General features: G+C 39.7%; 2 protein-coding genes across 4 annotated transcripts in view; one reads left to right on the top strand and one right to left on the bottom strand.

Annotated features, from left to right (window-relative positions):
- The window catches only part of rasgrf2a (Ras protein-specific guanine nucleotide-releasing factor 2a), a 30,703-nt gene extending 17,633 nt beyond the window's left edge, over positions 1 to 13,070 (bottom strand). For all 3 annotated transcript variants that reach the window (XM_034601339.1, XM_034601338.1, XM_034601337.1), the window contains exon 1: positions 12,287 to 13,070. In XM_034601339.1, the coding sequence (XP_034457230.1) occupies positions 12,287 to 12,565 (279 nt within the window). In that variant the 5' untranslated portion in view covers positions 12,566 to 13,070. The remainder of the gene's footprint in view (positions 1 to 12,286) is intronic.
- ankrd34ba (ankyrin repeat domain 34Ba) overlaps positions 1 to 15,496 on the top strand; it is a 28,523-nt gene that overhangs the window by 552 nt on the left and 12,475 nt on the right. The window contains 1 exon segment of the mRNA XM_034601348.1: positions 10,313 to 10,315. The gene's annotated coding sequence lies outside the window, so the exon portion shown is untranslated.

Genomic DNA, 15,496 nt, shown 5'->3' on the forward strand with positions numbered 1-15,496 from the left:
AAATGATAGATATAAGTTATTAATGTAGTTCATGTATGACACCATTACACTTTAGAAAATGTCTTTATGACTCTGCACCATTAAGCCATAGATTTGACATAATTTAGAGCTAATCTAATGCTAATGGAAATAAGCTATGACATCACCAGAATCTGAAGAGATACATTAACAACTGAGATATTGAAAATATAACAAAAGCATAAAGCAAACATATTTTATCTGTTCATATATGTGTTCATATATATATATCTGAAGCAAACTGATGCCCAAAGAGTGGAAGAACAACTTTGTCTTTAATTCTTTTTGCCTGGACTAGAAAATAAAAAATGTAATCAAATGTTGTTTCATGTCAGGAGACCGTGACGGTCTAATAATTAATAATTCTAATATGTCCTCTGAGCTACAGTGAGTCACTATCAGAAAGTGAAAAGATGGTCCAATAGTTTTGACCTATTCCCATTTTTATGACTACATTTTTGCTGCCACTGTAAAGCACTTTGTAATGTGGATTTTATTATCATCATTGCTATAGAAATTTAAGCCAAACAGTAAAAAAACATTGGCGTTGCTTTCCACGTCTGGAGACACAACTTGGTGAGCAAAGAAACAAGGTTTGATGCTGGACTTCAGCTAGATCCTTTCTGATAGATCGTTATGTAAACGGCTGTTAATGTTCAAATTTGCTGGGAAGCAAAAACCTACATGTAGCAGCTTTAAGAAGAAATACGAGTATATATAATGTACTAGAGCTGCAATGACTGGTCTATTAATTGATCAACAATAAAATAACTATTTTGAATATAAAAAAGTAATAAATTTGCCATTAAAGCTTCTTAGATATGAAGATTTGATACTTTTACTTGTCATATATGATAGTTAAGTGAATATATTTGGGTTTGAACAAACAAAACTACATCTGTAGAGGACACCTTGGACATAGATGGATAAAATCGAGATATTAAAGACAATCAAATAATAATCATTAAAGTTGCAGCATTAATCTCACACATTTGACATCTTGTCTAATTATCTCAATAAGTCTAATTATGAATTAAGAGAGTAAGTAATGCTATAACAATGCTAGAAACATATTTGAAAAAAACAGAGCAGACCCAGTCCACTGCCGACTGACAAGTACGGAGGATAAACATTAATCTAAATATTACATTTAATTAAAAGGTGGGGGGGGGGGGGGGTGCAGATGACACACATACAATGTAAATATGTCTCTTTTTAAAAGTTGCCAGAAAGTTTGCAAAGGAGAACTATCTGTGTCCATCTTTCTGTCAAAACCAAAATCGTCACAATGACATCAGGACCTTGCTGCATATGTTTTTTTCAAATGATATTATAACATCTGACGACTCACTTTGCTGTGACACTGCCACATGGAGAAATCTAGGCCTGTATAGTAATGATGTAACGATAAGCGGGTAAGAGAGACTTCCTAGCGTGTGCCGGCTATGGACCAGAGAGAGGCTTAAGGGCTTGTTTGTGCATGTGCATGTGTGTGTGTGTGTGCATGTGTGTGTGTGTGCGGTGGGGGGAAGGGAGGGAGGGTTTACATAACCATCAAGGCTTGTACAGCTCCTTGCATTGCTAATGCGGCTTCCCCGGCCACAAGCCCGATTTAAGCTAGAGGATAACATAACAATGAGAGAGAGACAGACAGAGGGAGCTTTAAGCCTGGCCCCGCCCTGCACAAGGCATCACTATGTCCAGTCTCAAAAATCAGTTCATTTGTCTGGCGTGCACAGACCAGCTCTCACTGGGGAAGACTCAGCATCACACACAATGTCAAATGACCTGCAGGACTACGGTACTGTGTTTGAATTACTCGCTTCACCTCTCCTTCACGTAAAGAGAGCACAGAGGACAAGAGCTGATGTCCTGGGATGGAATTCTCCCAGACAACATGGACCCGCTCAGTTGTACGACTGTTAAAATATGCAACAAATATATGTTTAACCACACTGAAGTTATATTTTTTTGTTATTATTATCATTTGGTGAATTTTTTTTCAATGTGGGTTATAAACTCCGAGGTAAAGCTAAATATCGAAAAGAAAAACTTTTTGTGTTTGGTTGAAATCAGGAAATATGATTTTTTTTTCTATTTGCTCCGTTATTTTGCAACTAATAGAGTAGTAGTGTAGTTAATATGTCTTCATGCTTTATATTGATGGGTTGGCTTTTGTTACCTGGTTTCTGTCCATCATAACCATTTCACCATTTTATCATCATCATCATCTTTTAGTTGCAATTTTGTAAGTTCTGCTCTTTGTCTAAATCAAGGTTTGCTAAACTTTTCTGCCCCTGACTCCCAAAGTGCCCCCCCGCCCTTTCTAAATGACATTAATTTGAGCCATGTACACATCATAATGTTTGCTGTGGTTCTGTAACTTCACCTGCTGCAAATTATGCTGTTGCTAATCCAATGGGAAGAAAATCTGAAGATTGTTGACATACTTTTTATTTGAATAGTTATATTTTATTTGTAACTATTACGTTTTGTCTTTTGTAACACTTATGGCTACATATGCTGTTTGTAATTGTTTTTGATTCATGGACATGATCATTTGGTCCCAACACCTATAACCACTTGTATAAATGTTTGGTTTCGTCTTGGAACCACAATGAGAAGACTTCCTTCAGGACACATCTTGGACAAAAGTAAAACTGATGAGTTGTTTTATAGACTGTACACATGTATTGCACTAAGAGAAAGATGGATTCATTCCAGTATAGTACAAGGTGGGCTAGAAATAGCACAGGTGCCAGCAGTGTGTATTAGTGTGTGTGTGTGAAGTGCAGTTGTGTTGACTTGGTATTCAGACAGTGACTGCAGGCAAAAGGACCGGCGAGGATGCTATTCTTAGTCCAGTGCAGCAGCTTCCCGGAGCACAGCCACAGATACAAACTCACAAACACAAACACAGTCACATGTTCACAGTCAATAACAGATTCCTGCCTGAACCTTCACACATTCTTCCTTTGGTTTTTACATGTGTTAAATGCAACACAACTCATTCTCATTTCTCTACCGTGAGAGCAAAACACCGACACATGTGCATATGACCACATATGACTGAGAAACTGTCCACATTTGTTTCTTGCTTTGTCTTATCAATCTTAAATCTGATAACCACCACCACGGTCTTCCTCATCTTCATCACTGACTGCTTCTACTGTTTCTACATTAACTAACACTTTCAAATGTCTCCCTTTAGTTCACATCTCTGTGTTTCTACCAAGTGCAACTAGCTGAATGTGTCACAGGACATAAACCACTTCAACTAATCAACCCACATCACCATGGAAACACATCAGTCAGGTGGTGCATGGGTGAGCAGCATAAAGCGACGGTGGGCAGAGGGAAAAATCACCACATTTGATCCGGCCCTTTAAAACAAATATACCTGCTGAGATTCATTTATTTTGAATCAACAACAATCAGATGACTGTGTGTAAAATGAAAGTTGCATTGACAAATTACATAGTGAGGAATTGACAGTTTGGTTTCACCCTGTTTAATTCCACAGATACTCCCTCTCTCTCCCAGCAGTACCCAAGGTCAGGTTATAGATAAAGGGCCAACTAGCAGTACATTGTAGTGTCTGCGCTCATGGACTTTCATATCTTATTCAGATGCCCCAGACAGAGAGGCACCAACTCTTTTCTGCATTACATCAGCAGCAAGACATAAGGTCACAATGTGATTTAGTTATGCATACTTTAGGCTTAACTATCCAATAGGATGTGAACACCTACATGTAACATAGAGAGTGACAGCAGTTCTAGCCATTCATGGATGTGCTGTTAGAATGGGTGACGCAAGTAGAGGAAGATATATGGGGATGCTGTGGGAGACATCTTCAGACTTGGGGGTGACAATTGCTCATGTTACTGTGTGTAACCTCCAACCAGAAGGTTGGCGGTTCAATCCCTGTCTTCCCCATTCCACATGCCGAAGTGTCCTTGGGCAAGATACTGAACCCCAAAAATTGCCCCATCTCATAGAGAAAAGTGCTGCACATAGATGCACTGTATGAATGAGTGTATGAATGGGTGAATGGCAAAAACTGTTCAAGCGCTTCAAGTGGTCATTAAGACTAGAAAAGCTCTATATAAATACAGAGCATTTAGCATTTACTGTTTATTTGACACCAAACCGCAGAAAGACTAAACCAGTGACTAGCTGGGGAACGAAGTGGAGCATTCAGAAGACAGTTCAGGAAGAATGTGACTTGTTTAGACAGCAGTGAAAGCAAGAGTCAATATTAATTCTTTGATTGCCTGAAACCGGACTTTGATGCTCATGTTGTTCTCTGCCAGCGGAATGTTTAAATAGGTATCTGTTTGCTAACAAATATTAAAATATGTTTCACAAGCTGTTCTGTGGCTCACTGGTGTCTAAAGTCAATAACTGCTTGTTAAGGTGTGACATTTACACAACTTCAAACAGACACACGAGTCGTCTTAATGGGAACTCATTCAAATCGGTCAATAAATAAAATACATAACTGTGTTTCTGTGAAGTTTAACCTTGCAGAAAGGTGTCTGAGAAGATTCATAGAAAAAAAAAATGCTGAATCAAGAGAACCTGGACTTAGTGTGGATACTTGAAGATGTGTGGTCACCCAGGTGTTTAACATCTGAGGGGTCATTGTCAAGGTCATTGATGTCACTTGGTTGGTTCCTGCTCCTGGCTGCTGTAACAACAGCCATTGGAGTCACATGAGGCCAAGTGAGAATGTTACATCTAATGGGAAGCGGTGAATGTTGTAGGTGGAAGGATAAGTGGGGCTGTGGTCGTCTTCCTCCATAGGGACAGTGTCTCTACTCTTATGTGTGGCCTCCTTCACTCTTCTTTCAAAAAGCCCCCCCCCGTTTTAAAACATGTACCTGGTTGTCAATGAAGGAGCGTCCCTGATGTCTATAACTATGATCAAAGACGGAAATACAAAACTAATGAGCTATTGTTTTGGTTTGGAAGTTACTACCTTTGGGAGAATAAGCTCACTGAGCATGCTCCCAGCGTTCTTCTCTTGATGGATTGTCGATGTAGACTTTATCCCCACCTACTGGCCTGGCATGCTTGTTTTAGCGTTAATAGTCATTTTTGTGTTCTCGTCTGAACGGAGATATTTAGTAAAGAATGTCATGTGGACAGAGATTCATGAAAGAGGGGGAATGTACGTGTAGATATTTGTACAGTAAAATGTGTAGTAGCGTAGACAAGGCTTAAGTGTGCTGCTGGGTTTGAAAAAAACACAGGACTGTGGTGATTGTTGAAGATTTTCGGAGTTTCTCACATGCTTCTTTTCTTGACTACCTGCAGTGTCGCTGTTCCTCGTGTAACCTTTTTTCACAAAAGTCCAGTTATTGTATTCACAAGCTTTTAAGGCATCGTTCAATTGTTTGCACTGCTCTTGGACCTGGACATTTGTAGGCACATATCAGCTTGTTGGAGAAGGGTCTGATGGGTCTGATGACTCCTAGCTCATGTTCCAGCGAGTAATGAGGGTCAAGAGTCTGTGTCTGCGGACATCCTATCATGGGTACTTGATGTTCTATCCACAGAGTTGACGTGTTCTACAGCTTGCACTTCCTGGGTTTTAGTTTAAATATAATTTTTCTGAAAATATAATACAGTAAGTTAAATTTTACTTAATATAGCACCTTTCTCTGACAAAAGACACAAAGCACTTCACATAAATTAAATAACAGCAAAAAGTAGCATACACAATAAATATATGCAATAAAAACACATGGATTCCAATTGTGGATTATAGTGTTTGTGGCTTCAATGACCTGTAATCCCTGGTCAGACGGCCTCAGTGACCTACTTGGGCTGTATAGATGGAGCAGGTCAGCATTGTAAGCAGCAGTCTGATCATGCAGTGCTCTGTATGTGAAAACAAATATCTTAAGAATAATTCTGAATGGGACAGGAAGCCAGTGTAAGGATGATAAGATGGGTGTGACGTGAGAAGACCTGTGGGACCTGGACAGTCCAGCAGCAGGGATCTAGACCACTTGAAGACAGTGTATTTAGGCAGGTGAAAAGCAAATTTTCAGTAGTCTGAATAGAAGTTGTTCTTCCAGAAAGATTCCATCTTGTGCAGATCTAAACAACAATGTAGTGGCAGTGACTTTACCCTCAACACCACTGCCATATCATCACACTGGAATAGTGAGATTTAACAATGTCAATGTTAACAATGTCAGCAAAGTGAAGATAAATTCATTCCTTTTCTACGCTGCACAACAGAGTTTTTGTTTTCTGAAACAACCAGACAGTTACAGACTGGTGCAGAAAAACAATAATCTCAGGCCTGATCTTCAGTGAGATCAGCTTTTAGTCTGGTTCACCATGTTTCCAGGTCATTAGACAGTAATCACAAAAGGGAAGCCTGCTGTAACTTCACATTTCAGCCCCGTTCACTCCATCTTAGACTAATCCAATTCAGGGTACCAACATTGTGCTCACCAGGTAACACTGCCTGTCCAGGTAGTTCCTGTCACAACACCACAGAAATGTCTGTGTAAGTAATGACCTGTGCATTTCTATGACGTGTGTGTATGTGATTCACAGCCCATTTTAACTAATAAGACATTAAAATAACCAGTGCAGTGGTGAAATGTACTTCTTACATAAAATATTACAATGCAAAAGAAACATTTGTGTCTTCTCTCAAGGTCTACAAATCCTTCCTAAAATTCAACCATGTTTTTCACAATTCTACAACCAGAAGTACTTATATGAAATTCAATGTTGGTGTAGTACTCCAGTCATTGTGTAACCTTCAATCTCAACTATACAACACATTCCATTTCTACCATTAAGTCCATTATACCTGAGCAAGTTGATGAGTATCTTCAACCTCCCTAATTACATTGACAACTCCCCAAAAAGTTTAATACTGATAACATTTTTAAATGTTTCAACTGCTACAGCCAAAACCTGCTTACATTTTTTCAAAACTGGTATAGTCTAGCTTAGCGTGTAGCACGTGTATCTTTGCCCCACATCTCTCCCTCCACACCCTTGGTGAGATGAACCTGAGTTTGAAAACCTCTGGCATAGTAGTCTAAGCCATATTGTATTAAAATAGCCGATACAGAGATGCACCGAATTTGTGAACCTTGAAGAGGAACATTCTTTATTATGTTAAAATTATTTGGTTAATATTTGCTGCCATGACCAGTTTTTGAAGTTTTGCAGAAGTGTTGGTGCACATAAAATGGTCAAATCTAATTTAAGAACATGAGCTGTCTTTGCATCATGACAAAAGAACAAAGAACATAAGGGCATATTTAGCATATTGAGATCAACCTACTGATCAGAGTCATGTTAATTAACAAGATAATCATGACCAGACTCAGTCATGGAGACAAGAGACTGTTGCTACCATCAGTCTGACTTTAATGTTGCTCCATTGAAGCTCAGCCTTAGATCTAACCCGTCGACAATAACAACAGAGTAGCCTCATTAGGTGGAGATCAAACAACGACTGTTTGTGTCGTGAACCTTGTTCCCTTTAGCCTGGCTGTTCCATGTGCTTCCTCTCAGCTGCACAGTGACAGACCACTGCTTCTTCATACATCAAGAACCACGTCACTGATGTACAAACCACTAATTATGATTATTACCTCTGCCAACGACATTATATTAAAAAGATTAAGATTAAGAAGTCCTTTTATTAGTCCCGCAATGGGGACTTTTCATTGTCGTTGGTTTGTCTGTGAACAGGATTATTCAGAAACCACTTTAGCCATTTCCGTGAAATTTAATGGAGGGGTGGTGCATGACCCAAGGAAGAACCCATTACATTTTGGAGCAGTTTGGATAAAGAGGTGGATCCTGGAATTATCTTTCACTTTCTTCAACATTGCAAGTTAGTGTGTTAGCTTTTCAGACACATGCACTCGACAAACCCCCATCTAGTTTGAATTGTGGAGGCAGTTACTACTTTGTTTTCTTCAACAATACTTTAAAAGTGTCACATGGAAGTGCAGGCAAAATGTTAATTCAAGCATTTGAGTAACAAATGCCAATTTCAGCTTCTAAATAATCAGCTTCTGGAATAATGTGTTGCTTTTCTTGGTCGTTGCGGTAACTGAGTATCTTTGGGGTTTGAATTGTCGATTTGACGAAGAAGTGTTGATGTCAACTCCAGCTCTCGAAAAGAGTGATGGTATTTTTCATTGCTCTCTGACCTAATGGACAGATAAATAAGGGAAGTAATAGTTGATAAAAACAAGTATCATGAGGTGCAGTATTTTGGGGATTATTGGTAGGAGAAAGCCAACAACCTGTGTACCTCCCTTACGCTCTGGGAAACTAACTTTTCACCATTATATGAAGTTTTATAGCATAATACAATAAAAAAGTTATTTTTAAATAGTCAGATTAATCGATAATGAAAATAATCATTACTGACTGTGTCAGTCATCATATTCCTTCAAAACAACAAACAAAACTTAAGGTTGTGCTCTATTTAGATAGAGCCTTGATTAATGTTTCTATTAACACCAGTGTTTGATTACTTTTTGATTTCAAAATGGCCACCGTGAAATAGGTGTATTGTAACATCTGTTTCTGATATCAACTTATTTTTTACAGTTGAATGTCATTTGACTCTACCACAGCTTTATTCATCTTCTTTCCTTAAAGCTACAGTCATTTCTCAAAGTTTTTTCTTTTGAAAACAGTTACTTTTATTGGCAAACTATATTTCCCTTGTTTTACAACTGAAATACACTCTAAAAAGTGATTCAGGGGACCTGTTAGCACTGTTCATTGAAGAGGAAACGCTAATTGACCTAACTCAATGTTGGTTGTTGGTTGAAGGTAATTTCTTAATAAGTTACCGTGACTCAAAAAAGATCAACGCAAACTGTTGCGTTGATTTTCTTTGTTTAGACAAGGCATTAGTTTTTAGAATGTAGAGACACAGATGACTCGAGAGCATGAAAGGATGAATCAGTTGTATAATTGCTGATAACTAAACAAAGGAAAGGTACAAGACCTCACCTCTAAAAGTCCACGATACATTTTCTATATCTGGCATTATGGTGAAAAAGGCTGGAAAGCAAAGCCCCCAAATGTCATGTTCGGTTATTTCTTTAAACCTCTAAAGGACGGCATCCATAAACAGTTCTGTTCAAATGTGAATAACAGAATTTAGAGTATGTCCTCTCTGCATGCAACACCTGTGTGTTCAACAGGATTCACACAACACAACATGGTAGAGTGTTCTCTAGTATATGACGAAACTCAACTTCATTAATTTGAATATAATAACCACTTTGCATTTATGTTAATGTAAAAAGCTAGCTGTTAGCTGCTTAGTATTAAAATACTTAAGAAATACTACGGTTCAGTTAGGTTTGAGGAGTTAAGGCTGCACTGAGAGTGTTTCCCTGCAGGAGAAAGGACCCAGGTGTTGGTCGTGGGGAAAATACAAATGTAACACACATAATGCCGTCTCTGTCCATGATACAGTGATTGTTGTGAATGCTGTGGGGCAAAAAGAAGGAAGTCTACCCAGACTGCATTACTATACATAAAATCTGATGTAATATTTGCAATTATCCCAAATTTTCCACAAACCTGGAATTATGTGCCCATATGTAACACACAGTAGATACATATATGCTTTATACTGCAGCAAGATCTGGAAATGGATCAACTGATTTCCTCTGTTTCTTCTCCACCGACAACACCTGCATCTATTACAGATCCTAAGTTGCTTTTATTCTTTGATCCTCTGAACATTTGATTTACTCATTTGTTGCAGCGGCTTAATAAAAGTTGTTTTGCATAGTGCATAACGTCTTTTTATTGGCTTGATTGCAGTTATACACTATATGCATTGGGTTAACAAGAAAAATCACATCGGGATCATAGGGATCACTATGCAACAGGTCCAGTAAACTCTGTCTCTGCATGAATGTGGTGAGCTAACAGCAGAACGGGGCGAGGTAGAAAGAGAAGGTGGCAACAGGAGATGGGTGGATTGATTTTGTGCTGGTTTCAAATAACAGTGAATCATGTAATTATGTTATTAGCAACACCAGTAAATAATAATAATAATAATAATAATAATAATAATAATAATAACTGTTGAGTAGTAGTCAGATCTGGATACTTTTTACAAGGAAAAGAATAATATAAAAGTGCTGGGTGATATCAGAGAGAAAGGTGTAAACCATGAACATGTGAAGTGTTTAAAAATCAACCTGAGCTTCAAACTTGAACCACAGCCATCATCAGGTCGGCTCAGTACATTCCCACCCCCCTAAAGCATGTCTGCTCATTTTGCCCCATCAACGCAGCATGTGAAGTCACGACTGGGTCAGGGTGTCACAGGCAGCATGTATCCAACAAGGCGTGACAGATTACCTGAGTAATGATCAGATTAGATTTGACTCATGTAATCCAGCTCGTATCTAAACAAAAAAAACAATTGAAACAAACTGCATCTGAACAGAATCATGGAGTCACATGAGTGGAAGGAAATTTTTTTTGTTTTTTTACCCTCAGAGAACACAAGCTTATTTAATAAGAATCTGCATTCTGCCAGCTGCTCATGGGACGAGACACATCTTTATATCCAGCAGCAGCAATAACACTAATGTGGGTCATTTAAAATTAGCATTATTATTCTATAGCTCTTGCAGAACAACTATTTCCATTAGCACAAAATCTGTTTACAATGAAGTTATCACTAGTTCCAGGCTCTTTATTTCGAGCTCATCACATTCTCTGGGAGCTTGTGTTAATTTCCACACAAGGAGATGAAAGAGAAGCAACTCATCTTCTACTGTAAAACATGGGAGTTTATCATAGAAGGTGAAGTTTCTCAGCAAAGTGAAACAAAGTCAGTGCTCATTCACTTGTAGATGCAAATAAATATGTTTTTTTTCTTCTCGTAAGAACTTCAAACGTTTCCAAAACACAACATTAACAAAATTAACAAAATCAAATACTGAAAATCCTCTTGTGTTAAAAAAGTCACTTTTAGGATCAGGATTAAACTATTAAGATAGTTGTCTGTTCATTTTCTTTCAATGGACTAATCAATAGGTCGACTCATTGTTTCAGTTCTACATTAGTTTCACATGTAGGGGAGGACAGAAAGGACAAAAACATGCAGGAGGATGAACGGTGAAGACTGAGATGCTGCTCAAAGCTGAACATTTTGGTTGAATAATCACTGGACTGAAAGTTCATTGGTATTTATAAATATTTTGTTGATCTTCATTGAAAGATGTCACCTAGGGGTCTAACTTGCGATGGCCTTTTTCTCCAGTTTGTGTCATTTTAGAGACCTGAAGATTATTTAAGAAAATAAACTGCACACTAATGACAATGAAACCAATCATGAGTTGCAGCCCTACATGAGATCGTTTTGTCACACATACAGAAAACGGAACATAAATACACAAATATGAAATAGTAGCTTGATACAATAGTAAAGTTATTTCACTTCATTTCAGAGGGAAATAATGTACTTATTACTGCACTTTTGGTTTTCTTTTTTTTGTTGGAACAAAAACGTAAGATACCGGGTTTTTTGCAGATAAAGATTTTACATTCAAATTTATGACCTGTTTGGGGTCAGTGCATAAATCTGCTTAATTTTAGACCTTAGCTAAGATTTTCATATCTTTACTGAAAACATCCAAACTTATTTTTGAAGCCAATGAATTGGTGCCAACCTGTGTATGCTTATATACATGTGTGTGTGGTCAGTTAATTGTTTATGTGAAGGGTTGGGGGGTGGTAAGGGTAAGAGTTTGGTAAGTAGTTGAGGTGAGAGTGAAGAAATCACTATAACGTCCTCAGTCAGCCGTGAGTGTGTTTTTACAGATATCTTTATGAAGACCAGTTTGAGCCTACAATATGCAGAGTGAGGACCGTTTGGGAAAGTGGGGACATTCTGGCCGATCCCCACTTTCAGACCCACTTTTAATGGGCTGTTTGAGGGTTAAGACTTGGTTTAAGGGTAAGAATTGGGCTAATTCTAACGTGGATAGGGTAAGACATTAAATGATATGGTTAAGGTTAGGGTAAGGGGCTAGAGAATGGATAATCGACATAATTATCAATGAGTGCCCTCACTGAGATAGATGTACAAACGTGTGTCTACTTTAAGTACATTTTACGCATAATAACTTCTTCAGTACTTATTGTACTTGAGTGGGGATGCAGGACTTGTACTTGTACTATATGCTGTGTACTGCCAGTACTTGAACTTGAGTGAGGCGGGACGCACCTGCTGTTTCTCCATGGGCTCTTTGCTGATGGCGGAGACCTTGGGCGCCGGCGCGCGCTCGCACGTGCATCCCTCCAGCAGGTAAATACCGGAGGGCCTCGCGCTCTGCTCGTTCTCGAAGTAGAAGAGCACGTTCTGGTAAAGGGCGAAGTACTTCTCGGTCCAGCGGCTGTTCTCCGTGGTCTTCTTGCTCAGGAAGCCGCGCCTGGTGCCCTCTTTACGCGCAACCACCGACAGATACAGAGCGTGGCCCTCATTGTACCGCACGCTCTTCTGCATTTTACGCTCCCCCGGGGTGGTGTGTTTATCTCGGTGCCAACTTCAGACAGTCACATCGCATCACGTCCCCAGGTCTGCTCTCACTGGCCGTCTCTTCAGCGGAGGGATACCAGAGAGAAAGCGCTGTGCGGGGAAAGGTAATCCAGGCTTACCATGGTAGGAAAAGTTCGAGTGTCACATCCCTCTCACCACATTTGGGGCTTTTACTGTCCCGCCGAGCGGAGCCGCCGGGAAACCACCGCACTTCACCGCCTCTGCGGGCTGCAAACTTTGATGCGGAGTTGGCTCGAGCCAGCGAGTGTTTCTGCAAAATTAAATAAAATAAACAAGGAAAAGGAGAAAGCGTCTCCAAGCGACGGCCCCGCGACACCAAAATAGACGGAGGGAACAGACGGTGAAAACAGAATCGCGGCGGAGATCAGCGCTAATCGGCTTTGACACCGACTTAAAGAGACAGGTCGCTGCAGACCCGCCGCGCGCTGCTATGGTCCGCCCGCCGCGCTGCGCTGCGCCGCGCGGGAGCGCACGAGCCCAGAAACGCCCTCCTGAGCGTGCAGGTGCCCACAGGAGCACGTGAAGGGGCCAAAACCACCGCGAGGGAGGGGATCACTCACAGCAGGTTGGTTACAGTCTGCGAAAAAAAACATTTTAAAAGGATTTAAAGGACTAGAGCAGTGTCCGTTCCAAACCTGCCTGTTTGTTTGGCCTGTGTTAAAGGGATGGTTCCCCGACAAATGAAAATTCACTCATTATACTCACCACTGTGCCGATGGAGGGGTGGGTGAAGTGTTTGAGTCCACAAACACTTAGGTAGTTTCAGGGGTAAACAGTGTTGCAGCTAAATCCTATACAATTAAAGTAAATGGTGACCGATTCTTCAGACGTAAAAAACAAACATAACATGCCTCCATACTGCTCCTGTGGTTTCATCCGACTGTCCGAAACCCCGACATTCATATTCGGATTAAAAACAGCGTCATTAACACCGTGTATTTAGCCTGAATATCCTCTGAAAGTTTTATGTCTTTCATAAAACAGGACCCGTTGTTCTTCTTGTCTCTGAAGATGGTTCTTTATGAACCTCATTGTCCTGCTGCAGAATTAATCTCTGATGACTTTGTTACAAGTAATCCAAAACATTACGTAAAACTTTTGCACAGTATTGTAAGTAATGTGGGTAAAGTCTTCATTCTGTGGCAAAATGCATTCCAGAGTGTGTGAGGCCTCAGCAGGTCTGGGTTGGACAAATAAAGTGAGTGTCTTTAAGTGCAACATATCCTGTTGGCGTTCTGTCCCATGGCCCAGCCAACAAACGTTGTCTGTCAAAACACAAACAGGGAACTTTTACTAAAACGACTATAACCCTGGAAAATGTTCACACGATTTGTCTGGAGTTTGACCCCAACTAAGTCTGGCTCATTAAATTCTTTAACCTCAGCTAATTTTAGAATCAGGCAGAATTTCGGTCAGATCACGCAGGGTTGAATGATCAACAATCTGACTCTAAGACGATCAATTTCAATGGTTTTCTGGCAGGTCAGCAATTTTGAACAGTGGTTGGTCTTATTTCCCTCATGTCTACTGTTTAAAGATCTTTTTTATTTGACATGTTCTGGCTTATCTGAAACTAAAACAGAAGTTTGCAGCAGAAGTAAGGCAGACTTTTGTGAATTTTTCAGAATTTTCTTAAATAAATCGAGAAGGGGGTTCCATGCTTATGTTCAGAACGTGCTCCATGTCATGGTCACTCAGCCGATCCATACGTTCTGAGGATAAAAGTCACAGCTTCTGCAGAAACAGATGATTGGAGCATGTGAGTTAACACAACATACAAGCTTAATAAAAGCACAGTGTGTACCCAGGATTAAATTGGGATCTAAATCACTAAAGAAAAGAACAGATTATCTGGCCAAATGATCCTGTAATGTGAAGGGTTTACCGACATAATCTTAATGTTACCGACGGTAACCGATGGTGTATGAAAGGAACAGCGATTGGACACGTGAGTAGAAATCCCCATTAGCCAATGAGAGCAAGCTAACCGGGAAGCGTCGCCAACCAGATGTTGAGAACTTGTGTTTAGAACTTAAACATGCTGCCTACAGTGTTAATACGACTTTTGACTCCTGCACTAAGTAAAGGAGGACAGAATGTTTTTGTGGGAACTGTATGAGTGCTTCTTTTTTTCTTTTATCATGTTGTTTGGTGCAAAAAAATCACACGGACAATTGCATTCAGCTAACTATGCTGACTGTCGGCCTGTTTGTTTGTTTCAGACTGGTGCAGTGTTCATTCTCAACCTGCCTGAGCTTCTTCAGAATTATTCCTTAGTGAGTCCTCCTCAAACAGTTCTACAATATACCCTCACTTTTTTATTGTTTGTGTGCTGGACGTGGTGGGTTTTCATAAATAGTCTGTTCACCTGGTTTATCTGCAGATGCATTTTATTATCTGCAGAAGATTTTATAGTCAATATTTATATACAGACAAATTCCACACTGCTCTTCCTCTGGCCATCAATAATGCACAAGTCAAATGTGAAGCCGGATGAACAGTTTGTGAGATATGTGTTTCACATGCAGACAGACAGGCAGACAGACAGACAGACGTTTGTGGAATTAGGTGGAAATAGGTAGAGGTCACATTTGATCGCGCAAGCTTCTGAGATTTCAAATGTTGGAATCCCCACTCAGAAAGTGTGTGTTTGAACACCAAGTGTGTGGTTGTGTGTCTCGACTGGATCATCTAGTGTGTGCGTACGATTAAGAGATTGAAAATCATTTACATCTGTCGTTATGCCTGTGATCTCCCACCTTTCAGTTTATATGTAGAAATCCTCTAGTCTGCAGCAGGCAAAATTAGAATTTATGTCCCATCAAATTTATTAACTTAATCTTCCACAATACAGTAGAATTTTAATTCTGTTTAAAA

Source organism: Hippoglossus hippoglossus, chromosome 12 (genome assembly GCF_009819705.1).
Source record: "Hippoglossus hippoglossus isolate fHipHip1 chromosome 12, fHipHip1.pri, whole genome shotgun sequence".
NCBI lineage: Eukaryota > Metazoa > Chordata > Actinopteri > Pleuronectiformes > Pleuronectidae > Hippoglossus > Hippoglossus hippoglossus.